Raw genomic sequence first — 24938 nt, forward strand, 5'->3', positions numbered from 1 at the left:
TTTTGTTTTTTTTTTTTTTTTAATTTTCTCTTCATACTATTTGTTGAACTCTTTTACTTAGTGTAGGGTTAACTACATGATCATTGAGTACACTGAAAATAGATCATTGTAAAAATTATGAGTGGGAATGTGAGAAGGAGGAGGAGGAAGGGTTGGAGTATGGGCAGACGGGAGTGTAGAGGGGGAAGTTGAGATGTTTCTAAATCTGTACATATATAATACATGAAATTCGTATCCCTTAAATAAAATTAAAGTAAATAAATAAATAAGTAACAACAATATTAAAAGTGTAAGAGGAGGAAATTTTTTCCAGATTCCTTCTGTGAGGCCGGCATTACATTACTAACAAAACCAGACAAGGACACAGTGAAAAAGAAAACTACCAGCTAATATCCTTGATGAAAATAGATGCCAAAGTCCTGAACAACATACAAGCAAAATTAAAATCCAACATTCCATTAAAAAGCTTTACTTACCATGATGACGTAGGATTCGTCCCAGGGATGGAGGGTGGCTCAACACAGGCAAAACACTAAATGTGATGCACCACGTCAAATGAACAAAGGACAAAAAACCCTACGAACATTTCAAGAGATGCAGAAAAAGTCTTCTGAAAGAATTCAACATCCCTTCATGATTAATACTCTGAGCAAATGAAGTACAGAAGGAACTGACTTCAACATAATAAAGCTCATATATAACAAACCAACAACTACCATCACATCGAATGGGGAAAAGCTAAAGGCTTTTTTTTTTTAAGATTTGGAACAAGACGAACATGCCCACGTTCACATTTTTTATCGAACATAACGTTAGAAGTCCTAGACAGAGAAATTAGGCAAGACAAAGAAAGAAAGACCATCCAAATCGGAAAGGAAGAAGCCAAAAACTGTCAGTTCTGCAGATGCCATGGTCTTATACATAGCCGAGAAACGGAAACAGGGAACCAGCATTATGGAAAAGCAGGTTAAGCCTCGGCCTGTGATACCCAACTTTCCCATACGGGCACTGGTTTGAGACCTGGATGCTCCACGTCCCAAACCACTTCCTACTAATGAGCCTAGAAAGAATCAGAAAACAGTCCAAGTCCTTGGGGCCCTGCACCCACCCATGTGGGGAACCGGCAAGCAGCTCTGGGCCTCCTGGCTTTGGCCTGGCCCAGCCCCAGCCATTGCAGCCATTTGGGCAGTGAACCAGCAGAAAGAAGATCTCTCTCTGTCTCTGTCTCTGTCTCTCCTCTCTCTGTAACTCTGTCTTTCAAATACATAAAAAAGAAATCTTTTTTTTTTTTAAAAAGAAATGGAAACAACATAAGTGTCGATCCATGAATGAAGAGATAAAGAAAATGTGGTACATATGCAAAATGGAGTTACTACTCAGCCCCAAAAGTATAAAATCTGTCATTTGCAGCATGGAAGAAACTGGATGTGATTATGTTAAGTGAAATAAGCTGAGCATGGAAAGCTAGACATCAGGGCCGGCGCTGTGGCATAGAGGGTCTAAAGCTACTACCTGCAGTGCCAGCATCCCATATAGGTGCCGGTTCAAGTCCCAGCTGCTCTACTTCCCATCCAGCTCTCTGCTATGGCCAGGGAAAGCAGTGGAAGATGGCCCAAGTCCTTTGGTCCCTGCACCCGCATGGGAGACCAGGAAGACGCTCCTGGCTCCTGGCTTTGGATCAGCGCAGCTGCAGTCACAACAGCCAATTGGAGAGTGAATCAGTGGATAGAAGACTTTTCTCTCTCTCTCTCTCTCTCTCTCTCTCTCTGTGTAACTCTGACTTTCGGCTCACTAGGCTAATCCTCTGCCTTGGGGCGCCGGCACACTGGGTTCTAGTCCCGGTCGGGGCACCGATCCTGTCCCGGTTGCCCCTCTTCCAGGCCAGCTCTCTGCTGTGGCCCGGGAAGGCAGTGGAGGATGGCCCAAGTGCTTGGGCCCTGCACCCCATGGGAGACCAGGAGAAGCACCTGGCTCCTGCCATCGGATCAGCGCGGTGCGCCGGCCGCAGCGCGCTACCGCGGCGGCCATTGGAGGGTGAACCAACGGCAAAAGGAAGACCTTTCTCTCTGTCTCTCTCTCTCACTGTCCACTCTGCCTGTCAAAAAAAAAAGGAAAAAAAAAAAGCCAAATATCACATGATCTCACCCATATGCGAGATTTTAAAAATAGGAAATTTCATTGAAGTTAAAAATACAATGGTGGTTACCAGAGGCCAGGGAGGGAGGTGAGAAGTGAAGGCCTGGGAAAGGTTGATTGATGGGTACTAGGTTCTAGGTAGACAGGAGTAAGAGGTTCTGGGGTTCTATTGCACAGTAGGGTGACTGTAGATAGTGCTAATTCATTTAAAGAAACATAGAAAATAGGATTAAGGGCTTTTTTTTTTTTTTACTATACAGAAATGTTAAATTCTTGAAGAGATAAATATATTTACCCTGATTGATGTAATGAAGCATCACATAATATCCCATAAACATGTACACATAAGACCCCGAAGATCGAAACAAGAAGAGAAAGTTTAAAAAGTCCAGTTTCCCAGTCATCTACAAGTTGCCTTCACGGTTAGCCTTTCATTCTGCCTTATACCTCTTCACCTATCTCACACCGTTTGCATTGTAGGGTCCTAGGAATAATTTATTAGTAGTTCTGCTAGTTTCTATGGAGTCCTTACTATGTGTTAAGCATTCTTTTAAGAACTTTACCTATTAACTCTTAATCCGCCTAATATCCTCATAAAGAAGTATGCACGGTATTATTATCCCTATCTTTTTTTTTTATTTTTTTGACAGGCAGAGTGGACAGTGAGAGAGAGACAGAGAGAAAGGTCTTCCTTTTGCCGTTGGTTCACCCTCCAATGGCCGCCGTGGTAGCGCACTGCGGCCGGCGCACCGCGCTGATCCGATGGCAGGAGCCAGGTGCTTCTCCTGGTCTCCCATGGGGTGCAGGGCCCAAGCACTTGGGCCATCCTCCACTGCACTCCCTGGCCACAGCAGAGAGCTGGCCTGGAAGAGGGGCAACTGGGACAGAATCCGGAGCCCCGACCAGGACTAGAACCCGGTGTGCCGGCGCCGCAAGGCGGAGGATTAGCCTAGTGAGCCACGGCGCCAGCCTAAACACACCATTTTTATTTCTTTAGCAAACCATCCAAAAATCTCATGTTTTCAAATTATGACCCTCTCAAGGTCCCAATGCGATGCTGCTGTCCATCATCCTGAGCCCCCAGGACGTGATGGTGTCTGATGGGAGAATGACTTCCTCCACTTCCAGTGTGAACTTCATGGTACATGAGAGAGGAGGCCACTGCTCTTGGAGGGGCGACTTAAATAGAGTCTTTGGCTGAGTGCCAAAGATCCTGTCACACTGAGATGAAGGCAGGAAGTCAGTTATGAGCTTATGTGTGTGTGACAGGCCTAAACATAAGACATCTATATGCATCTGCATCTCAAAGTCATCCTAACAATGTTTCAGGGGAAGCCCAGATTTCACATCCTGCCTGCCCTGCCCCCTTTTACCTGATAACCTGCCAGGTGGAGGCCCTCACCCCTCCTGATTCCTGCCTGATAAATCTTCCACAATCTCCCAGGTGCAGCCCAGTATCTGCATCTCAAACACCCTGCTCGCTTCCTCCTGTCTGATAACATTTGCATCCATAAAGTCCTTTGTTTCAGACCTTCAAGAGAAGTTTTTCTATTTACATCCAAAAAGCCCTTTGTTCCAAGAGGAGCAGAGGTGGGGAAGCAAGACCCATCTCCTTAAAAACCCCCAGCCTCAACCGGACTGCGCGCTCAGCTCTCTGCATCTTTGCTGAGCCGCCCGCCTGGCCTGGCCTGGCCTGGCCAGGTGTACTCTCCACTCACCCATGCAGCCCCGCTCTCCCCCAGTCTGAGCGACTGGGCACTCTCTCTCAGGTCCTGTCTGGAGAGAGGTGCCCATCCGTCCTTACAGATGTTCCTTCTTAATAAACCTTGCTATTTTACCTCCCACTAAAAAAAAAAAAAATATATAAATCAAAATCCAGACATCGACCAGTTTCTCTATCACTTCAAAAACCTCTAAAAAGCAATGCAAAATGTGGGGGGGGGGGCTTCAAATTAGTGGGGGGAAATGCAATAAAGAGCAACGACACAGATGCAGCCGTCAGTTACTAATTACACTTTGTCTAGTGACATACAGTTTCTATAAAATGGAGTCATAGCTCCTCGCTCCTCTGCATTTAAGACATACATCAACTATCTGCAGAACCTCTCCTCTCCCCTTTTCCCCATGCATAATTTATTGCTTCCTCTTTTTTTTTATTTTTGACAGGCAGAGTGGAGAGAGAGAGAGAGACAGAGAGACAGGTCTTCCTTTTTGCCGTTGGTTCACCCCCCAATGGCCGCTGCGGCCGGCGCACCGCGCTGATCCGATGGCAGGAGCCAGGTGCTTCTCCTGGTCTCCCATGGGGTGCAGGGCCCAAGCACTTGGGCCATCCTCCACTGCACTCCCTGGCCACAGCAGAGAGCTGGCCTGGAAGAGGGGCAACCGGGACAGAATCCGGTGCCCCGACCGGGACTAGAACCCGGTGTGCCGGCGCCGCAAGGCGGAGGATTAGCCTAGTGAGCCATGGCGCCGGCTAGGTTTCCTTAAAATGCTTTTTTTTTTTTTTTTTTAATCACAGTACAGGGTTGTTATTCTAATCCAGATTTTTCTGCCATGACAGATTACAGGTTTATTGAAAGCCAAGATTGGGCACATTTTTCTATTCCAAGGACCTCACATGGTATCGTTACCAGCGCTTATGCCATATCTCCAATCCCTTGCCACATCAACGCACAACTTGACTTCCAGATGCCAAGCATCTGCATTTGTGTGCTTGAGGGCTTTCTCTGATCCAAGTCCTTCTGCCCACCTCTGTAGCAGATCAGAAATGAAGATGGATTATGCCCCCTGCCCCAGGAGTTCTCTCATCAAACGACTAATGGGAATTGATGTAAAACACACCAGCTCCATCTCTCACTGGGCAGAAAGCTCAGAAGAATGTCTGTGCTGGCTCCCAGAGTTACTCATGGGCTAGAGCTTCATTTGCCCTCCCAGGATAATGACTCGACTCATTTCCATGATGTTGTCTGGCTTATCATTTACGGAAGCTGCTTTCACCCGAATCCTTGACTCAAGGGGAACCCAAGGAAACTGAGCACCTACTAGATAGAAAGAGTCTAACAAATGTTTTTTTTAAGTAAGCTGAATTCCCAAGCTATATGGCACAGTAAGATAAGACATGGAAGTACTATGCTACTTACGTGTCCGGGGAGTCTGGCAGTCAACTTGGAGTCCTTGCTAAGACTACAAGCACCATGATGTCAGGGTCTCCCTGTGCAGGAGGAAAGTGGCCGTCCTAGTTGCTAGAGTGAAGAATACATTATCAGGCATGCGGCCTTCTATTTTTAGAACTCTTGCTGACATAGAAAACCCGTTTCCTAACAGTACAGCGGTGACCTTCCCACCCCCCGGAGAAATGGTGCGGAATGCCTATGGAAGAAACACGTCCGCGTTTGTGGGAGCCACCGAGGAACGGAGCAGGAAAATGAGAGCTTGGGTACTATTCATTGACAGACACGGTGCTCTAAGATCTCTTCTGACAGCTAACTAGAGAGAGTGTGGAGCAGCCCAGCACTGCAATGGCTTTTTAACAGGATTTTACATCTCCAAGTTTTAAAATCCTGGCTCCGAGCCTACGGTTTCCAAAGGGTAATAATCTTTTTATTTTTTTTTTGTAACTTCACATTAAAATATAACTTTCAAAAAACAAATTAAAATCATGATTCTCACACAGATATAAAGTTAATACCTGGATCTCTATAGAGGATGACAGGACAGAGTTCCCCTGTCTATAAGCAAGAGATACATTGCATTACCGCAAGGTATAGAATTTCCACTTGTAAAATAGCTCACGTAAAATCAGTCACATAACACTAAAGGGTATACTATAAAAAAACAATGCATAGTTTTCCTTCGGGGCACAATTTTTTCTTTATATTCCTGATGATTAGATTTAATAATGTAATCCTTCTCCAATAAGGAGAGATTTTTTTTTGAGAGCTTATTTATACTTTTAAAGCCCAACTTTTTTTTTTTTTTTTTTTGACAGGCAGAGTGGACAGTGAGAGACAGAGAGAAAGGTCTTCCTTTTGCCGTTGGTTCACCCTCCAATGGCCGCCGCACCGCGCTGTTCCGATGGCAGGAGCCAGGTGCTTCTCCTGGTCTCCCATGGGGTGCAGGGCCCAAGCACTTGGGCCATCCTCCACTGCACTCCCTGGCCACAGCAGAGAGCTGGCCTGGAAGAGGGGGCAACCGGGACAGGATCGGTGCCCGGACCGGGACTAGAACCTGGTGTGCCGGCGCGCAGGTGGAGGATTAGCCTAGTGAGCCGCGGCGCCGGCCCAACTTTTTTTCTTCACATGATGACTAAAGAGGAAAGGAGGGCAGAAATAATGTGTTTACAAAAGTACATACGATTGTTAAATAAAGAGGAAACCTCTATGTTTAGAAGTATGATCTTCCCTTAATACGCATAGGGGAAGGAGATGGTGAGAGAAAAGAAATAGCTGGTATTCCATACACACTATCTCATGTGGTGCTCCCAGCGAACGTGAGCGTTAGGTGAAGTTATTTCTTCTTTCCTAGATGGGGAGACTGGATCCCTTCTGGTCCTGAAGGTTAGGATTTTTTTTTTTTCCATTATGACACAGTGCGCCGGACGGGATGCTATTAGGAGGGAGAGCGATGGTTACGACGTTCTGTGACTCACCTCCAACAGGAGGCACATTGCAATACTTGTCATTGGCGAGTGTCAGATATTTGTCACACTCCTCTCACTTTGTTGAGTGCTACGGGGAGATAACAAACAGAAATTGCTGCTGATCTCACAGGCTTAGGTGAGACCATTTATTTAAATGAATTATGTTTTGAGTGAACTATCAGTTGACGCTAAAGGGGTAGAAGCAGATTGATGGAGACAAAACGCCTTGCACTAAGAGTTGTTCTGAATCAAGTGTCTTGACACACAAAAAAAGCTTACATTCTGATCAATAGTACTCATTGTGTATTTACTAAGTACCTACTAGGTGCTTAGTACTAAGCTGAGTACCTAGGGTTCATAACAGTGAATCAAATGCAAATCAGATCCTGTTTGGAGCATACTAGGAAAGATGAGACACAAAAAAAATATGGACTTGAATACAACATAAGCGATATGGGGCTATGGAAATTCTAGGATAATATTCAGATGGGGAGAATCAGATTCATTGAGCGAGTATCATTTGACGTTGAAGGATCAGAATATTTGAGCGTGAAAACAAGTTGTATGTTTGTATGCGTAGAGCCTAGCTACCAATTCCGTTATTATAAATCCAGACACAGTAAAATTCCTTCTTAAAATTTTTAATGTAAAAAAAAAATCTACTTTCAATATTTCAGGATCTAACAAATTGATCAACTTGCTATTCATTTTGGACAGTAGTAGAGGATTCCATTAACGCAAGAGAAAATCTTCAATTCTATTTTTTGTTACTTCCTAAAATGAAAGGAAATGTCATTTGGGTCCAGGAGAAATTCTCAGGTCTCTATTTCAAAACTAACTCCAAAATTAGCATTTTAAAGTAGTCTTCTAAAGCTAAACGGGTGTTTATCTACTCCAATCCGAAAATAACAAAAAATCCCACGTTTTCCAGCATTCTCCATATGATGACATTGTATTACAGCATAAATAAAAATATATGTAGATGACAATAGAAAATTATTCTTATCCTGAATGTTTCATTTAGTCTGTGCAATCTTTAAAATAGGACATGAACCTGGTGACCACAAGCAAAGTACCCTGAATCTTCCAAAACATAAACACTCACTTTAAGGTGATCCTACAATGAATTACAACAACAACAACAACAAAACCAGTAGTTTACTTGTGTTAGAAAGAGTGTCAGCAAAAATGCCCTCTCAGCGAGGCTTGGTTGGGCACATACGTGTTGCCGAATGACTCAAGGGCTTCTCAGCAAGACATTTCTGACTTGTCCTTAATGCCTGATTTTTTTTTATATTTGCCCCCACAATACACCATATAAGTGTAAATGATAACAAGTAGAGCACTAAGTATAAACCAGGCACATAACTGATAATAAATATTTGTAACTCTAATGAGTGACGACATGGAAATAAAATGAATTCAGCAAGTAAGTGCAAAATTTAATTTCCTAATTAACAAACCTAACAAATGAGTATAAATCCCATAACAGTGCTCTGTTTTAACAAAAAAAGGAGGTTTACATATTTTTAAAAATCCACATTCTGTTGAAATACATGAGGGCCTTAAATAATCAGTTACCCTGAAAAAAAGAAAAGAAAAAGAAAGCCTATTTTAATAAAGAAGCTGGTAGCAATAATCGCAAATCCATTCTGGTTACAAGGGTTTCTTAGACATAAAGAATATTTATGTGTAACTCCTAGAAGCAAGAAAGCTGTAAAATGTGGTTGAGTCCGCCAAAAAAACAAAACACCTACGGTCAAAGAAGTTTGAGAAATAATGACACAAATGATTTTTTTTTCAGGAATATCATAATTCACAAGGTTATATAAAACGTTTTGAGAATCGGAGGTGGTATCAACAACATGGCAAAGTAGAAGGCTCTAGGTTCTTGTCCCCATACAGAAACATAAAAAGCAAAGGTAAACTATTTACCTAACTACTTGAGCCACCACTGCTGCCTCCCAAAGTCTGCATTAGAGAGGAGACCAGAACCAGACATTCAGATGTGAGACAGAAGATTTTTTTTTTTTTTTTTGGACAGGCAGAGTGGACAGTGAGAGAGAGAGACAGAGAGAAAGGTCTTCCTTTTTGCCGTTGGTTCACCCTCCAATGGCCGCTGCGGCTGGCGCACTGCAGCCTGCGCACTGCGCTGATCCGAAGGCAGGAGCTGGTGCTTCTCCTGGTCTCCCATGGGGTGCAGGGCCCAAGCACTTGGGCCATCCTCCACTGCACTCCTGGGCCACAGCAGAGAGCTGGCCTGGAAGAGGGGCAGCCGGGACAGAATCTGGCACCCTGAACCCGGGGTTGCTGGCGCCCCAAGGCGGAGGATTAGCCTAGTGAGCCGAGGCGCCTTATCTGGCATCTTAACTGCTCACCTAAATGCTTGCCCAATCCCCACCCTAATGTGGCCATTCCTAATAAAGATCACAACATTTAAAAAAAGAAATCACCATCCTTTTAGATTAGAAGCTTCTAATCCCTCCTCAGGAAAACAGCACGACCATGACAGTTCATTCCCTCCGCTTGCAATCTTCCTACCCTCCAAAGCTCTCTCCTACACGGGCATGAATGCACCATACAACACAGGAAGTGTTAACACTTTGTTTTCTCCATTTATCTTTTTGACTTAATGGTGAGGAAATTTTTGTTAGAAAAAAATCTTATTCCAAACAAAATTTAATTTCAACATAAACCAAACACATATATCACTATCCCATTCCCATCCAGGAGCCCCACACTAAAGCAATTGCTGTACTTGAAGAAACCATTAAATGATGTACAAGAACTAACACGCAAGATGAAAATGCCATTCTTGTGTATTTCTGACAGAAGTGAAAAAAAAAATAAACAGGTTCATCTTAGAAGCAAAGAAAGCCCTCTGGTCTCAAATAGTCTTTGACCTTAAACAGGTTGGAAAACAACCAGGGAAAACTAACCAACAGTGACTAATTGTCTTGTTACATAGGATCCCCTATGCTTCCCTGATGCTTGTGTTTAGATAGAATCTATCAAAAAATTTTATAAAATTTTATAAAAATAGTATTTGTCATTCACTTAGAAAGCTTTGGTCAATACATAATACATGTATATGTATATGTCATTATCCATGTAAATATACACATATATACGTTTAATAAGCTTATTTTAATATACCTACAATGAGTAAAATGTCATTATCATGATAGAAATTATGCATATTAATTTTACAATCTGAATATGTAAAATAAAGAAGGATCTTACTGCATTTTTATGAGTAAAGCCCGAGTCATTAATATTAAATATATTGAATAGAATGAATGAGTCAAACACAGTCAGTATTTGTCATCAATATCGTCTGGCCTGTTTCACTTCTATGCTACCTCATCACACTTGTGACAACATAGTAGTCTCATCTGGTGCAACCGGCCCCAGGGACATCATTTTCTACCCAATTGTTCTGCTCAAGCAGACTTTGTTCATGCCACAGAGCGAAACATCAATATATTTATTTATATATATTTATTATATATTATATATATAATATATATTATTATATATTATATATTATAATATATATAATATATTATAATATATTATATATATTATATATTAATATATATTATATATATTATATATATATTTATTATATATAGTCCTACGGACAGTCCCCCACGCTCTTCCATGCCCATGGCTAATCCCCAGTTTCAGTAATGGAAAGACCATGGAGTTCCGGAGAAATTTCTGTTGTACTCCAACCTCCCTACTAGACCAGAGCAAGGCCAAGTAAACTTGGCCCATAGACCACAGCTGGCCTACAACCTGCTTTGTAAATAAAGTTTTACTGGGAACACAGCAACATTCAGGGTTTACATATTGCCTACAAGTGCATTTTTACTGCAGAGGCAAAATTGAGTTGTCATGGCAGAGATTCTACATCTTGCAAAGCCTAAACTATTTACTATCTGGTCCTTAAAAAACGTTGTCAACTTGTCATCTAGGGTACTGAGTTTCCAAGATAGCTCAGCGATGAATTCACACCATTTGTCAAATCTGACCACAAGTATATTTTTTTTTCATTTGCATCACTGAATTGTAAATCTATACTAGATGATCATTGTACGGATTCGTTCTTTGACAAATAGTTGGGAAACATTAAACTGATCTTTACTTAGTATTTGCTCCTCTTCTCTTGCCTCTCCATCCTCAGTACCTACCATGCAGCCCCGAGGAGGCGTTCCTCCCTTGGCGGGAGCACAGGACTTTACAATAGCCCTGTGATGATCGCCAATTGACCACTTCATCGAGAACAAGGAAACTTGTTTTGAGTAGGTAGCCGGCTGCGTTCCCAGGGTGGGGCCCTGGATCCTGGTTCTAGGAGTAGAGAAAACGTTTATGAAAGATTTATTGTGTGTATCAGCACTAACCTATCTAGAGGCTTCCGGAAGAACACATGTGAGCCTTGTATTTGCTTTCTAGGGTTACCATAGCAACAGATCACAGACAGGGTAGCCTAAACAACACACATTTTTTTCTCCCCATTCTGGGATGCTAGAAATCCCAAACCCAGATGTTGGCATCTGTGGTCTCGCCTTTGGCTTGCAGGTGCCTGCCTTCTCTGACGGTCTCCTCATATGTCCCTTTCTCAAGGCACACACATACTGGCCTATCTTTTCTCCCCCTCTAAGGATGTTAGTCATATACCATTAGGGCTCACTCTCGTGACATCATTTAACCTTATGTATCGCTTTCTAGATCTTTTTGTTTGTTTGTTTGTTTTTGTTTTTGTTTTTTTTTGTTTTTGACAGGCAGAGTGGACAGTGAGAGAGAGACAGAGAGAAAGGTCTTCCTTTTGCCGTTGGTTCACCCTCCAATGGCCGCTGCGGCCAGCGCACTGCACCGATCCGATGGCAGGAGCCAGGGGCTTCTCCTGGTCTCCCATGGGGTGCAGGGCCCAAGCACTTGGGCCATCCTCCACTGCACTCCCTGGCCACAGCAGAGAGCTGGCCTGGAAGGGGGGCAACCGGGACAGGATCGGTGCCCCGACCGGGACTAGAACCCGGTGTGCCGGTGCCGCAAGGCGGAGGATTAGCCTGTTAAGCCAAGGCAGGTGCCTGCCTTCTGACGGTCTCCTCATATGTCCCTTTCTCAAGGCACACACATACTGGCCTATCTTTGCTCCTCCTCTAAGGATGTTAGTCATATACTATTAGGGCTTCACTCTCGTGACATCATTAACTTTATGTATCACTTTCTAGATCTTTTTGTTTGTTTGTTTGTTTTTGTTTTTGTTTTTTTTGACAGGCAGAGTGGACAGTGAGAGAGAGAGACAGAGAGAAAGGTCTTCCTTTTGCCGTTGGTTCACCCTCCAATGGCCGCCGCGGTAGGCGCGCTGCGACCGGCGCACCGCGCCCAGGTGCTTATCCTGGTCTCCCATGGGGTGCAGGGCCCAAGCACCTGGGCCATCCTCCACTGCACTCCCTGGCCACAGCAGAGAGCTGGCCTGGAAGAGGGGCAACCGGGACAGGATCGGTGCCCCGACCGGGACTAGAACCCGGTGTGCCGGCGCCGCAAGGCGGAGGATTAGCCTGTTGAGCCCCGGCGCCGGCCACTTTCTAGATCTTATATCCAAATCTGTTTACATTCGTAAGTTCTAGAGGTTAGGATATATGAATTTGGGGGAGACAGAGGGGACACAATCCATGCCATAACAGTGTTTATCACTGTTTTCTCCGAACTTCAAACCTCAAACACAAACAAACAAACAACAAAAAAGTGGTACTGATTAAAAACATTGCAAGCCAAATCAAAAACCTTTACACACCACAGGGAAACGGATTCACATACAATGCGCTGTCTAAAAGTCCGGAAGTAAAAGATGGAGAGTTTCCTAAGGAAATAAGGACATTCAAAAATCAGCCAAGTACATGGCCAACGTAGACGGCCACTGCATTCTCAGGCAAGATGTGTATACAGCAAAGATATGATCAGACCCGAAGCTTCCTCCTTGGGCTGATTCCTAGGCTCGTTTCAAGTGTGGCTAAGTGCTGAAGAAATGCTCTCTGCAAAAACCGAGAAAAGTGTGGTTTAGTTTTATTTGTTTGGTGAACTGGTTTTTATTTTTAATTTTCTAGTGTTCGAGAAAAATCTCTATTATCGTGTACCCGAGCACAAACTGGGGAAGAGAGACTTTAGTAAACATATGAGACGTGAAACATTATAGTCTTGGCAAAAAATAGTTTTGGCAAGTCACTAAGTAAATGGTCTAATATAGATTTAGACGATCTGTATACCCAGCAAACTTTGGGAAGAGAGAGAATATGGCTTTCAAAGTTACCACATTATAATTTTCCAATGTCCATTTTTCAACAAAAATCACAAAGTAATAAGAAAGTATTACTCATTCAAAAGAATAAATAAATTGACAGAAATCATCCCCTAGGAAAATGAAATATTGTACTTACCAAAATATTGTACTTCAACAAAAACTTTAAAACAACTGTCTTAAATATGCTCAAAGACCTAAAGGCCAAGGAAAAACAATGGAAAGAAGTCAAGAAAATGATATATGAATTAAATGAGAGCACCCATAAAGAGATCAAAATTATAAAAAGAAGTCAAACAGAAATTCTGCAGAGGAAACGTGAAGCAGAAATGCAAAATCCACTAGAAGAATTCAGTAGTAAATTTGAGCAGACAGAAGACAAAAAGATAGGACACACGAAAGTATCGATTCAGAGGAGCAGAAAGGAACAGAGTATAAGATGTCCAGGAGACATCAACAAACCAACATACACATTCTGGGAGTTCCAGAAAAAATAAAGAAAAGGTGGAAATAATTTTTTTTTTTTGACAGGCAGAGTTAGACAGTGAGAGAGAGAGAGACAGAGAGTCAGAGAGAAATGTCTTCCTTTTTGCCGTTGGTTCACCCTCCAATGGCCGCTGCGGCCGGTGCATCTCGCTGATCCGAAGCCAGGAGCCAGGTGCTTCTCCTGGTCTCCCATGGGGTGCAGGGCCCAAGCACTTGGGCCATCCTCCACTGCACTCCCGGGCCACAGCAGAGAGCTGGACTGGAAAAGGAGCAACCGGGACTAGAACCCGGTGCTCCAACCAGGACTAGAACCCGGAGTGCGAGCGCCGCAGGCGGAGGATTAGTCTAGTGAGCCGCGGCGCCGGCCGGAAATAATTTTTAAATAGAATAATTTAAAAGAGTTTCCCATATTTGGTAAAAGCATGAATCTACAAATCCAAGAATTCCTAGCAGAATAAACTCAAAGAGATTGACACCAACACACATTATAATTAAACTGTTGAAAGCCAAGAAGTAGAACGCTTTAAAAGCAGCTAGAAAAAGAAAATTTATTACGTTCCTGGGATCTCCAATAATATTATCAGCTGATTTCTCAGCAGAAATTTTGAGGGGCGAAGACAGTACCTGTATAAAACACATGTACGGTGTATACTGCACATGTGTAAAACACGCTTCATCATACGATGATGCAAAGTGCTGAAAAACAAACCTTCCAAGTTATAGGCAGCACAACTGCCCTTCACAATTGAAGGGGAAACGATGACATTTCCAGATCAACAAAAGCTGAAGGAGTCCATTACCCCTAGACGTACCCTACAAGAAACGATAGAGGGACACCCGGGTTAAAAAAAAAAAAAAAAAAAAAAAAAAAAAAAAAGATAGAGGGAGTGCTTCAAGTGGAAATGTTTTAAAAATGCTAGATATTGATTAAAGTTTTATGAAGTCATAAAGGTTGCCAATAAAAGTAAAATATAAATCTAAAATATATTTAACAGTGAAAATACAATATATAAAAACAGTGTACTGTAGCTTTGTTTTATAACTTACTTTTTTTATCTCCTACATGCTTTAAAATACAAATGCGTAAGAGAATTGTTAGTCTGTTTTATTGGGCTTTCAAAAATATGTAATCTGTGTCCACAGTAATATAAAGGGGACAGGATGGAGCTGGATGGGGTTTTTTATATTTTATTGAAGTTAAGTTGGAATCATTTTTTTTACTGGGTTGTAATAAATTTAGGATATTAAATGTAATCCCTGTGGTAACGTAAGGAAAATGTCTGAAAAGTGTACAAAAAAAATGAAATGAGAATTCCAGTGACTCACCACAAAAATATCACACTAAACACAAAGAGTAGTAATAGAAGAAATTAGGTCCCAAAACAGCTATAAAAATGCTATAAGATATCCATAAAGCAAATACAAAAATGACAGACGTCTTTATAAGTAATCACTTTATTTCTAAGTGGGTTAAACTCCCCAGTCAAAAAATGTAAATCAGGTCCGGCGCCGCGGCTCACTAGGCTAATCCTCCGCCTTGCAGCACCGGCACACCGGGTTCTAGTCCCGGTCGGGGCACTGGATTCTGTCCCGGTTGCCCCTCTTCCAGGCCAGCTCTCTGCTGTGGCCAGGGAGTGCAGTGGAGGATGGCCCAAGTGTTTGGGCCCTGCACCCCATGGGAGACCAGGAGAAGCACCTGGCTCCTGCCATTGGATCAGCGCGGTGCGCCAGCCGCAGCGTGCCTACCACGGCGGCCATTGGAGGGTGAACCAACGGCAAAAGGAAGACCTTTCTCTCTGTCTCTCTCTCTCACTGTCCACTCTGCCTGTCAAAAAAAAAATGTAAATAAGAAGAATGTATAAAGCACACCTCGATCCAACTATATGCAATCTACAAGAGACTCACTTAAGATCCAAAGACGTAAGACGCTTGACAACAAAAGGATAGAAAAAAATATTCTATAGAACCAGCAACCAATACAGGGTGAGATAAATACACTAATATCATAAAAATAGATCGTAAGTCAAAAACTGTTAAATTAGATAAATGATGACATTACATATTGATAAGAGGGTCCAATAAATGAGAAGATAAAACAATTATTAGCACATGCGCTGAACAACCAAATTCCAATATATATGAAGCCGACATTGATAGCATGAATGGGAAAAATAAACACGTCCCCAGTAATCGTTGGAAACTTCAATACATCATTTTCAATAAATAGAACATCTATTGAGAGATCAGTCAAGAAACAACACCATAAACCAACTCTACCTCACATACGTGTAGAAAACACACAACCACCTCAGAACGTGCATTCTTCTCAGTGACACATGGAGTATTCTCCAAGATAGACCACATATCGGGCCGCTAAATAAATCTCAATATATTCCCCAAATTTTAACTTATAAAACGTATCTTTTGAAGCCATAGTGAAATGAAACTAGACGTTGGAACTAGAAATACTTGTAAATAAGCATACTTTCCAATGGCCAATAGATCACGCAGAAATAAATGGAAATTAGATATGAGTGAAAACAAAAACACAGCATAGCAAAACTTATAGGATCTAGCAAAGGTAGTGCTTAGAGGGATATTTATAATGTAAATTCCTACCTTAAAGAAAGCAGAAAAGTCTCCAATCAGTAACTTGACTTTACACCTCGAGAATGGTAGAAAGAGCAAACTAAACACCAAACCTAGCAGAGGAAGTAAATAATGAATATTAAGAGTAAAGTAAAATAGGGCGTAAGAAAGAATGGGAGACTCAACAAAAGAAAAGTGGGTTCTTTTAAACTTCGATAAAATTGAAAACCATTTAACTAAGAAAAAAAAAAGAGTGAAGATTCAAGAATTAAAATCAGAAATAAAATGAAGTCATCACTAATGACCTCACAGAAATAAAAAGGATTATAATGGAAGGCTATAAACAAATTGGATAACCTAGATGAAAGATAAAACTATCTTAAAGCACGAATTACTAAAAAGATAAAACAGGAAATCTCAGACCTACCACAAGTGAAGAGATTGAATCAGCAATCAAAAACCTTCCAACCAAGCAAAGTTCAGGATGAGATGGTTCCACTGGTGAATTCTACTGAACATCTAAAGATTAATTAACTCTAATCTTTCTCAAAATCTTCCAAGATACAGGCAAGGAGGAAATACTTCTTTACTCACTTTATGCAGCCAGTATTACCCTGATGCCAAAGCCATATAAGGTGGTTCAACATAAGAAAATCAATAAAGGCCGGCACCGTGGCTCAACAGGCTAATCCTCCACCTTGCGGCGCCGGCACACCGGGTTCTAGTCCCGGTCGGGGCACCGATCCTGTCCCGGTTGCCCCTCTTCCAGGCCAGCTCTCTGCTGTGGCCTGGGAGTGCAGTGGAGGATGGCCCAAGTGCTTGGGTCCTGCACCCCATGGGAGACCAGGAGAAGCACCTGGCTCCTGCCATCGGAACAGCGCGGTGCGCCGGCCGCAGCGGCCATTGGAGGGTGAACCAACGGCAAAGGAAGACCTTTCTCTCTGTCTCTCTCTCTCACTGTCCACTCTGCCTGTCAAAAATAAAAAAAAAATTAAAAAAATTAAAAAAAAAAAAAGAAAATCAATAAAAGTAAGACATCACATGAACAGAACGAAGGAAAAATCCACATGATCACGTCACTTGATGCAGAAAAGGCATTTGACAAAATCCAACATCCTTTCATGACTCTTTTTTTCTTTTTTTAAATTTTATTTAAGTTATACAAGTTTCACATATGTCATATGTACAGATTTAGGAACATAGTGATATTTCCCTCGCTCCCATGCTCCAACCCTTCTCCCACCTCCCTCCCCATTCCCACTCTTAATTTTTACAGAGATATACCTTCAGTTTACTTAATGATGGTAAGGTTAACCCTATACTAAGCCAGTCCCCAGAAGACAGATATGTTTTCCCTGATTAGGCTAACTAATAGAGTACCCAAAATGTAATGTAATGCATTGGAGTGAAACGACATTTTGAGATCGATTGTTTTTACAGCCCTTGCCTCTTCTGTCAAGGAACAGTGTTGTTGTTTTTTTTTTTTTTCTTTTCATGATTTAAAAAAAATGCTCTGGGCCGGCGCCGTGGCTTAACAAGCTAATTCTCCACCTTGCGGCGTCGGCACACCGGGTTCTAGTCCCGGTTGGGGTGCCGAATTCTATCCAGGTTGCCCCTCTTCCAGGCCAGCTCTCTGCTGTGGCCCGGAAGGGCAGTAGAGGATGGCCCAAGTCCTTGGGCCCTGTGCCTGCATGGGAGACCAGGAGAGGCACCTGGCTCCTGGCTTCGGATCAGCGAGATGCGCCGGCCACAGCGGCCATTGGAGGGTGAACCAACGGCAAAGGAAGACCTTTCTCTCTGTCTCTCTCTCTCACTGTCCACTCTGCCTGTCAAAAAAAAAAAGTGCTCAGAAAACCAAGGAAATAAAAGGTACCCAAATTTGAAAGGAAGAAGGGAGTTTTTCTGGTCACAGATAGCATAGTTTACTATATATAGAAAATACCATAAACTCCCAAAGGAAACTACTAGAGCTAATGAAAGAATTCAATAAAGTTGCAGCATATAAGATCAACACGTAGGCATCATTTGTGTACCTATACGCCGGCAATAAGCAATATAAAAAGAAAATTAAGAATAAACAATTCTACTTACAATTTTATTTATTTTTTGACAGGCAGAGTGGATAGTGAGAGAGACAGAGAGGAAGGTCTTCCTTTTTGCCGTTGGTTCACCCTCCGATGGCCGCTGCGGCCGGCGCATCTCGCTGATCCGAAGCCAGGAGCCAGGTGCTTCTCCTGGTCTCCCATGCGGGTGCAGGGCCCAAGCACTTGGGCCATCCTCCACTGCCTTCCCGGGCCATAGCAGAGAGCTGGCCTGGAAGAGGGGCAACCGGGATAGAATCCGGCACCCGGACCGGGACTAGAACCCGGTGTGCCGGCGCCGCAAGGCGGAGGATTAGCCTGTTGATCCACGGCGCTGGCCTCTACTTAGAATTGATAACAGTATACCAAATAATAAATTTAACCAAGAAAGTAAAAGATTTCTACACTGAAAACTACAAAACATTGCCAAAAGAAATTGAAGTAGACTTAAACAAATAGAAAAAATACCATGTTCATGAGTAGGAAAACTACCACCCAAAGCAGTCTACTGATTTAATACAACCCTTATCAACTGGGTTATGTCTTATGCTCTTTCACTTAAGAAAAATGGAAAAAATAAAAACAAGAGGGGTGGGCCGGCGCCGTGGCTCAACAGGCTAATCCTCCGCCTTGCGGCGCCGGCACACCGGGTTCTAGTCCCGGTCGGGGCACCGATCCTGTCCCAGTTGCCCCTCTTCCAGGCCAGCTCTCTGCTGTGGCCAGGGAGTGCAGTGGAGGATGGCCCAAGTGCTTGGGCCCTGCACCCCATGGGAGACCAGGAGAAGCACCTGGCTCCTGCCATCGGAACAGCGCGGTGCGCCGGCCGCAGCAGCCATTGGAGGGTGAACCAACGGCAAAAGGAAGACCTTTCTCTCTGTCTCTCTCTACTGTCCACTCTGCCTGTCCAAAAAAAAAAAAAAAACAAACAAACAAGAGGGGTGGCCAGCGCCGTGGCGCACTAGGTTAATCCTCCACCTGCAGCGCCGGCATCCCATATGGGTGCCGAGTTCTAGTCCCGGTTGCTCCTCTTCCAGTCCAGCTCTCTACTGTGGCCTGAGAAAGCAGTGGAGGATGGTCCAGGTGCTTGGGCCCCTGCGCTCATATGGGAGACCAGGAAGAAGCACCTGGCTCCTGGCTTCGGATCGGCGAAGCTCCAGTCATTGCCGCCATTTGGGGAGTGAACCAACGGAAGAAAGACCTTTCTCTCTGTCTCTCTCACTATCTGTAATTCTGTCAAATAAATAAATCTTTAAAAAAAAGAACAAGAGGAAGAGAAAAAGGGAAGGAGAAAGGATATAAGGGAGTAAAGAAAAAAAGATAAGGACAGTGATTTGACAGAGTAGATATCCAGATAATTCATGTATTCATTAAGATTACCATCCAGCTAATTTTATAATACCGGCCGGCGCCGCGGCTCACTAGGTTAATCCTCCGCCTTGCGGCGCCGGCACACTGGGTTCTAGTCCCGGTCGGGGCACCGATCCTGTCCCGGTTGCCCCTCTTCCAGGCCAGCTCTCTGCTGTGGCCAGAGAGTGCAGTGGAGGATGGCCCAAGTGCTTGGGCCCTGCACCCCATGGGAGACCAGGAGAAGCACCTGGCTCCTGCTATCGGATCAGCGCGGTGTGCCTACCGCGGCGGCCATTGGAGGGTGAACCAACGGCAAAAGGAAGACCTTTCTCTCTGTCTCTCTCTCTCACTGTCCACTCTGCCTGTCAAAAAAAAAAAAAAAAAAAAAAGCTTACTGGAGTAGGCAGGCATTTGGCCTAATAGTCAAGATGTGTTTGAGAGACCAGCATGCCATATCAGAGTACCTGAGTTTGAGTCCCAGCTCTACCTCCAATTCCAGCTTCCTGCTAATGTGCATGCTGCCAGCTAGCAGGTGATGGCTCAAGTAGTTGAGTCCTTGCTGCCCAGGTAGTAGACATGGCTTGGGTTCACAGCTCCCATCTCAAGCCTGGATCAGCCCTGATGACTTCACGCATCTGAGGAGTGAGCCCAGTAGCTGTATGTGAACATGTTTTTCTGTCCAAGGTTTTATATAGAAGTACAAGAACTTTGAAACAAAATGCCCAGAACTGAAGGGGTCAGATGTAAAGGAGCAAGAAACACACAAACAAGTGTGAAGCCGCATGGTTAGCAGGTCGGTGGAGTTAGGATGTTGGATAATGGCAAGCAGGGCAGCAAAGTGGTTGAAAGTTTAGGGATCTGAAACATCATTGAGACATTGAGTCTCAGCTTTTCTTTTTTTTTTTTTTTAGTTTAAATTCCTTTCTTTTTTTTTTTTTAAACTTTTATTTAATGAGTATAAATTTCCAAAGTACAGCTTATGGATTACAATGGCTTACCCCCCGCCATAACTTCCCTCCCACCCACAACCCTTCCCTTTCCCACTCCCTCTCCCCTTCCATTCACATCAAGATTCATTTTCAACTCTCTTTATGTACAGAAGATCAGTTTAGTATATATTAGGTAAAGATTTCAACAGTTTGCCCCATATAGCAACACAAAGTGAAAAAAATACTGTTGGAGTACTAGTTATAGCATTAAATCACAATGTACAGCACATTAAGGACAGCGATCCTACATGATATTTTTTTTAAAAATTGATTAATTTTCTATGCAATTTCCAATTTAACACCAAGTTTTTCTAATCCCAGTAGCCTGACATGAAGCAAGTTCATTAACCTCTCAGAACCCCTACTTTTCTCGTCCACAATTATGTACTAGAAAAGTAAGAAAAAAATCTCTTTTATGGTCATGGAACTAGATGGCTATTAATGTGATTAGCATAATGTTATCATCTTTGATAGCTGAAAAATATTTCAAGTTCCCAGAATATATTTACACTGCCATCTACCAGAAAGGACACAAACATATATATGATGGTAAGACCCAGACTCTAACGCTTCCAAGTTAGTTGGGTAGGCCAGATAATATACAATGTTTCAAATCTCAAATCCCTCTTATTAAAAAGAAATTTCCCTTTTTCATGTTTCTTCCTCCCCATCATTCATTTTCTCTCTCTCTTGCATATAAGAATTCATGAAAACTTTCCACCCTGAATTGGATGATTTACAAGGAAATGTTTCTTGGTGAACAGAGAAAAAAAAAAAGGCAAATACACATACTATGTTATGACTTGCCTCTCCCTTGCCTAATTTATTCCTTAACAGGAAAAATATTTTTAAAGATTTATTTATTATTTATTTGAAATACAGACAGACATGGGTGGGGAAAGAAAGAGAGAGAGAGAGAGAATCTCCGATCTACTGGTTCACTTCCTGAATGGCTGCAGTGGCCCGAGCTGGGGCAGACTGAAGCCAGGAGCCTAGAACTCCATTCAGGTCTCCCATTTAGGTATCAGGGTCCCAAGTACTTGGGCCATTCTCCACTGATTTGTCAGGTACTTTAGCAGGTACTTTGTCAGGTACTTTAGTCAGGTACTTTAGCAGCTGAGACTCAGGTAGTGCTCTGATATGGGGTACCAGCATAGTAACCAGTGCCTTAACCCACTGTGCCGCAATGTCAGCCCTGGCAGAAAAAAATAGATTTACAATAAAAATACAATTATATAGCTAGAAAAGATAAGAATTGGTTTTTGTTGTGTTTTGAGTAACCAAAAAGTAAAGACAAAATGAAGTCAAGTAGGAAGTGACTCAGGAGAACTCATCTTGGGAGATGCTGATGCAAGAGGCTAGAGATCAATTAAAAGAGGTGGAGTGTTTCCAAAAAATTCAGTGGGAAAACACTTGGCAATATGGTAATTCCTGTCCTTTCAAGTCTACAAAAATTTTGTGAGAGAATAAATGCAATAATCTTTCCTCAAAAACAGAAAAACTAATTACATTTCAAAAACAAAATGTTACCACGTCTTTTTTTTTTTTTTTCTTTTTTATCAAAACTGCTCGCTCCTTCTTTGGCCAAAAGACCTGAGTTGGGGGACTTACATGGCTATTTGACTCCGAGCTTTCTGTCCTCATTTCAGGAACCTAACCTGGGACGTGGACCCCTTTAGAGATAAAAACATGGTGCTCGAGTTGGGCCACAACTGAGGTTTTCACTACAAGCTTTGAGAGGCTGCAAGCCAAGATTCTCGTCATTCAGTTCCTCCTAGCTTACTGGGTTCCAAGTCCCCTAAGGTGTTGCTGAACCTTTCTCCAGCAAAGAGACAAATTTCCACAGGAGACAGGACCAGGTGGCTCAGCATTTTCTTATCTCAGATTACCCCAAAGGTAACCAACACATTCCACCAGGAAGCAGGGAATTGTCAGTGACTTAGCTCTCGATGAAACACAAGAGAAGATGAGCACGAGTCAGGCTAGTGTCTGGTTTCTGGCCAGAAGGGTGGACTCTTAGGTCAAAGCACGTTTCAATGTAATTACCCTTGCGCTACACTATAGTTACTGAGGCAACAATACAGGCGTGAAGTGGCATTTCCGCTGGTGTTTACATCTCACAATGAGTGAATGTTCCTTTTGTGTTTGTATTTCTGCATATCATTTTGAATTGGGACTCAGAATATGCAAAGAAGGAATGGAGTAAATTCAGAGGTGTCAAAAGAAAGCAAGTAACCCCACTGTTTTTAAAAGTTGTTATAGAAAAGGAAGTAGATGTTCCTGACCCGTAATACAAAACGCAGCTCTATTTTGACCTGATGGTCCCTATGTCACCACCTCAGAACGCCCAACAGTTGATGCCTACAAAGTTGATTATCCTAAGGTCAAAAGAAAGCCACCCACTCTAACGGCTATTTTTATAGCAACATATGACAATGAATTCCACTAAACAGTCCTCTGCTTATATTTTCCAAATCTAAAACTCTTCAGGGTAAGTTGCCGTTGCTTCACTGTCATTGTCCAAAATACTAGTGGGAATGTTATATCATTATATCACACTAGGTACGATTTTCTTTGCAATCACATCATCATTTCCATTTTTATTTACATGTCTAGCCATTTGCACAGATGTTGATGGAGCTATATATTTTTTGCTTCAATGTCCATTGCAATATTCTTATTGCGTTCTGCAGGTCCTCCAGTAAACGTTACTTGCAATATTTTTATCAACAGTTTCGGATCAGTCACAGAAACCACCATGGTAAGTGCTACAATGCCGCCGGCAAGAGAAAAAAAACGTGACTCAATTATGCCATGAACACAACCTGTCAAACTTTCTATTGTTCGACTTGCAGGGCCTCCTGTAAATGTTACCTGCAACATATTTATCAACAGCTTTGGGTCAATAGCGGAAACTAGAATGGTGAGTGGGACCGACCATTGAAGCCATCATGTGAAGGAATGGGGTGTGGGACCACAGAGCATATTTGTGAGGCATTCGCTGAGTGCCAATTTCCTGTTCACCTCTACAAAGCAATGATTGATAACGCTTTAATTTTGGACAATCCAAAGTTGTTTACCACTAAAACTGATTGGCTGTGCAACATCAGGGGAGGTAACAAAACTAGTAACAAGTGTATAGACATAGGGCTAGTCCTATAGAAATCCCCCCGTAAGGTGACTGTGTAAGTGATTGGTTGGTCCTTAGCCCTGCCCCAATGACTCTGCAGTTTTGTGCTATAAAAGGTTCTGTTTCGCAGGAAGTAAATGAGTCCTTGCCAAAAAAAAAAAAAAATTTTTTTTGGACAATCACTTATCAAGTGATAATTTCTTAAAATTCGATAGTCTTTCATTGATGATGCCAGAGAAGTTTTTGGAAACATTTGATGTTTGGCTAGTTTTTGGTAGAATTATCAGTAATAAGCATGATGGATAGTCAAGGATATTTAATAATATGCATCTCTAATGTCTCATAAGTATAAATGTTAAACTTGAAAACATATTTATAATGGCTGATCTTTTACATACAATGGAAGTTGTAACATAGTTAAACCTCCCTATGATATACTTGTAAGATATATACCAAGTAGCTGAACTTACAATAACACCCACACACACCCACACATATAGACACACACACATATCTATGTGTACTCATGTGTGCACAATCTTTTTGGTAATAGAAAGTAGTCCCAAGTCCATAGCAATTATATCATATGCATTTTTTAAAAAGAAATAGACAAAACTAAAAACCCATCATACATCTTTCATGTATGTGAAAAAGATCTCAGATACTATAAAACCAACCAAGATTCCTTATAAATGTCATGGTCATGTTGACTGCAAAACAACTTACTGAGATCATTAGTTTTACCCTACAGAATAGTAGTCTATAGTATGGAGATTGCTTTTTGAGTAAAATATTTTCTTGGCCCCAGGACACTTTAAGTCCTGAATCAATTGGCTGGTTCCAATTTGCATGTCTCTGTAAAGTACACGTCCATATTATTGTCTGACTAAGCATCACAGTGGCCGTAGAAGTCATTTACAATTTGTCCCTCCTTTACACTGGAGAAATTAGACAAAATCCAACTCTGCTTCTCATTTTAATATTATTCTGAAATAGCATTGTCAAGAAACGAGGCTTTAGGGATTTGACCAGATATAATACATTAAGGATTTTACCTACATAAGATCGTTTTGATAGGCTTATGGAAAGATTCACAAGAAAAGCTAAACATGCAAAGAGTAAGACAACTCTGACTTGGCATTCAGCTTCTGTCTCTTTTCTCTTGATTTTTATCTTAATAAGAGAGGGGAAAGCCTCCCATAATCCAGATCACTGTCAGCAGCTTTACACGATGGCA

At 42.4% G+C, this 24938-nt stretch overlaps 1 protein-coding gene across 1 annotated transcript in view; it reads left to right on the top strand.

Moving 5' to 3' along the window:
* LOC133752890 (glycine receptor subunit alpha-2-like) overlaps window positions 1-24938 on the top strand; it is an 84541-nt gene that overhangs the window by 25582 nt on the left and 34021 nt on the right. The window contains exon 3 of the mRNA XM_062183157.1: window positions 23265-23332. Within this exon, the coding sequence (XP_062039141.1) occupies window positions 23265-23332 (68 nt within the window). The remainder of the gene's footprint in view (window positions 1-23264; window positions 23333-24938) is intronic.

This window comes from Lepus europaeus, chromosome X, assembly GCF_033115175.1.
Source record: "Lepus europaeus isolate LE1 chromosome X, mLepTim1.pri, whole genome shotgun sequence".
Lineage (NCBI taxonomy): Eukaryota > Metazoa > Chordata > Mammalia > Lagomorpha > Leporidae > Lepus > Lepus europaeus.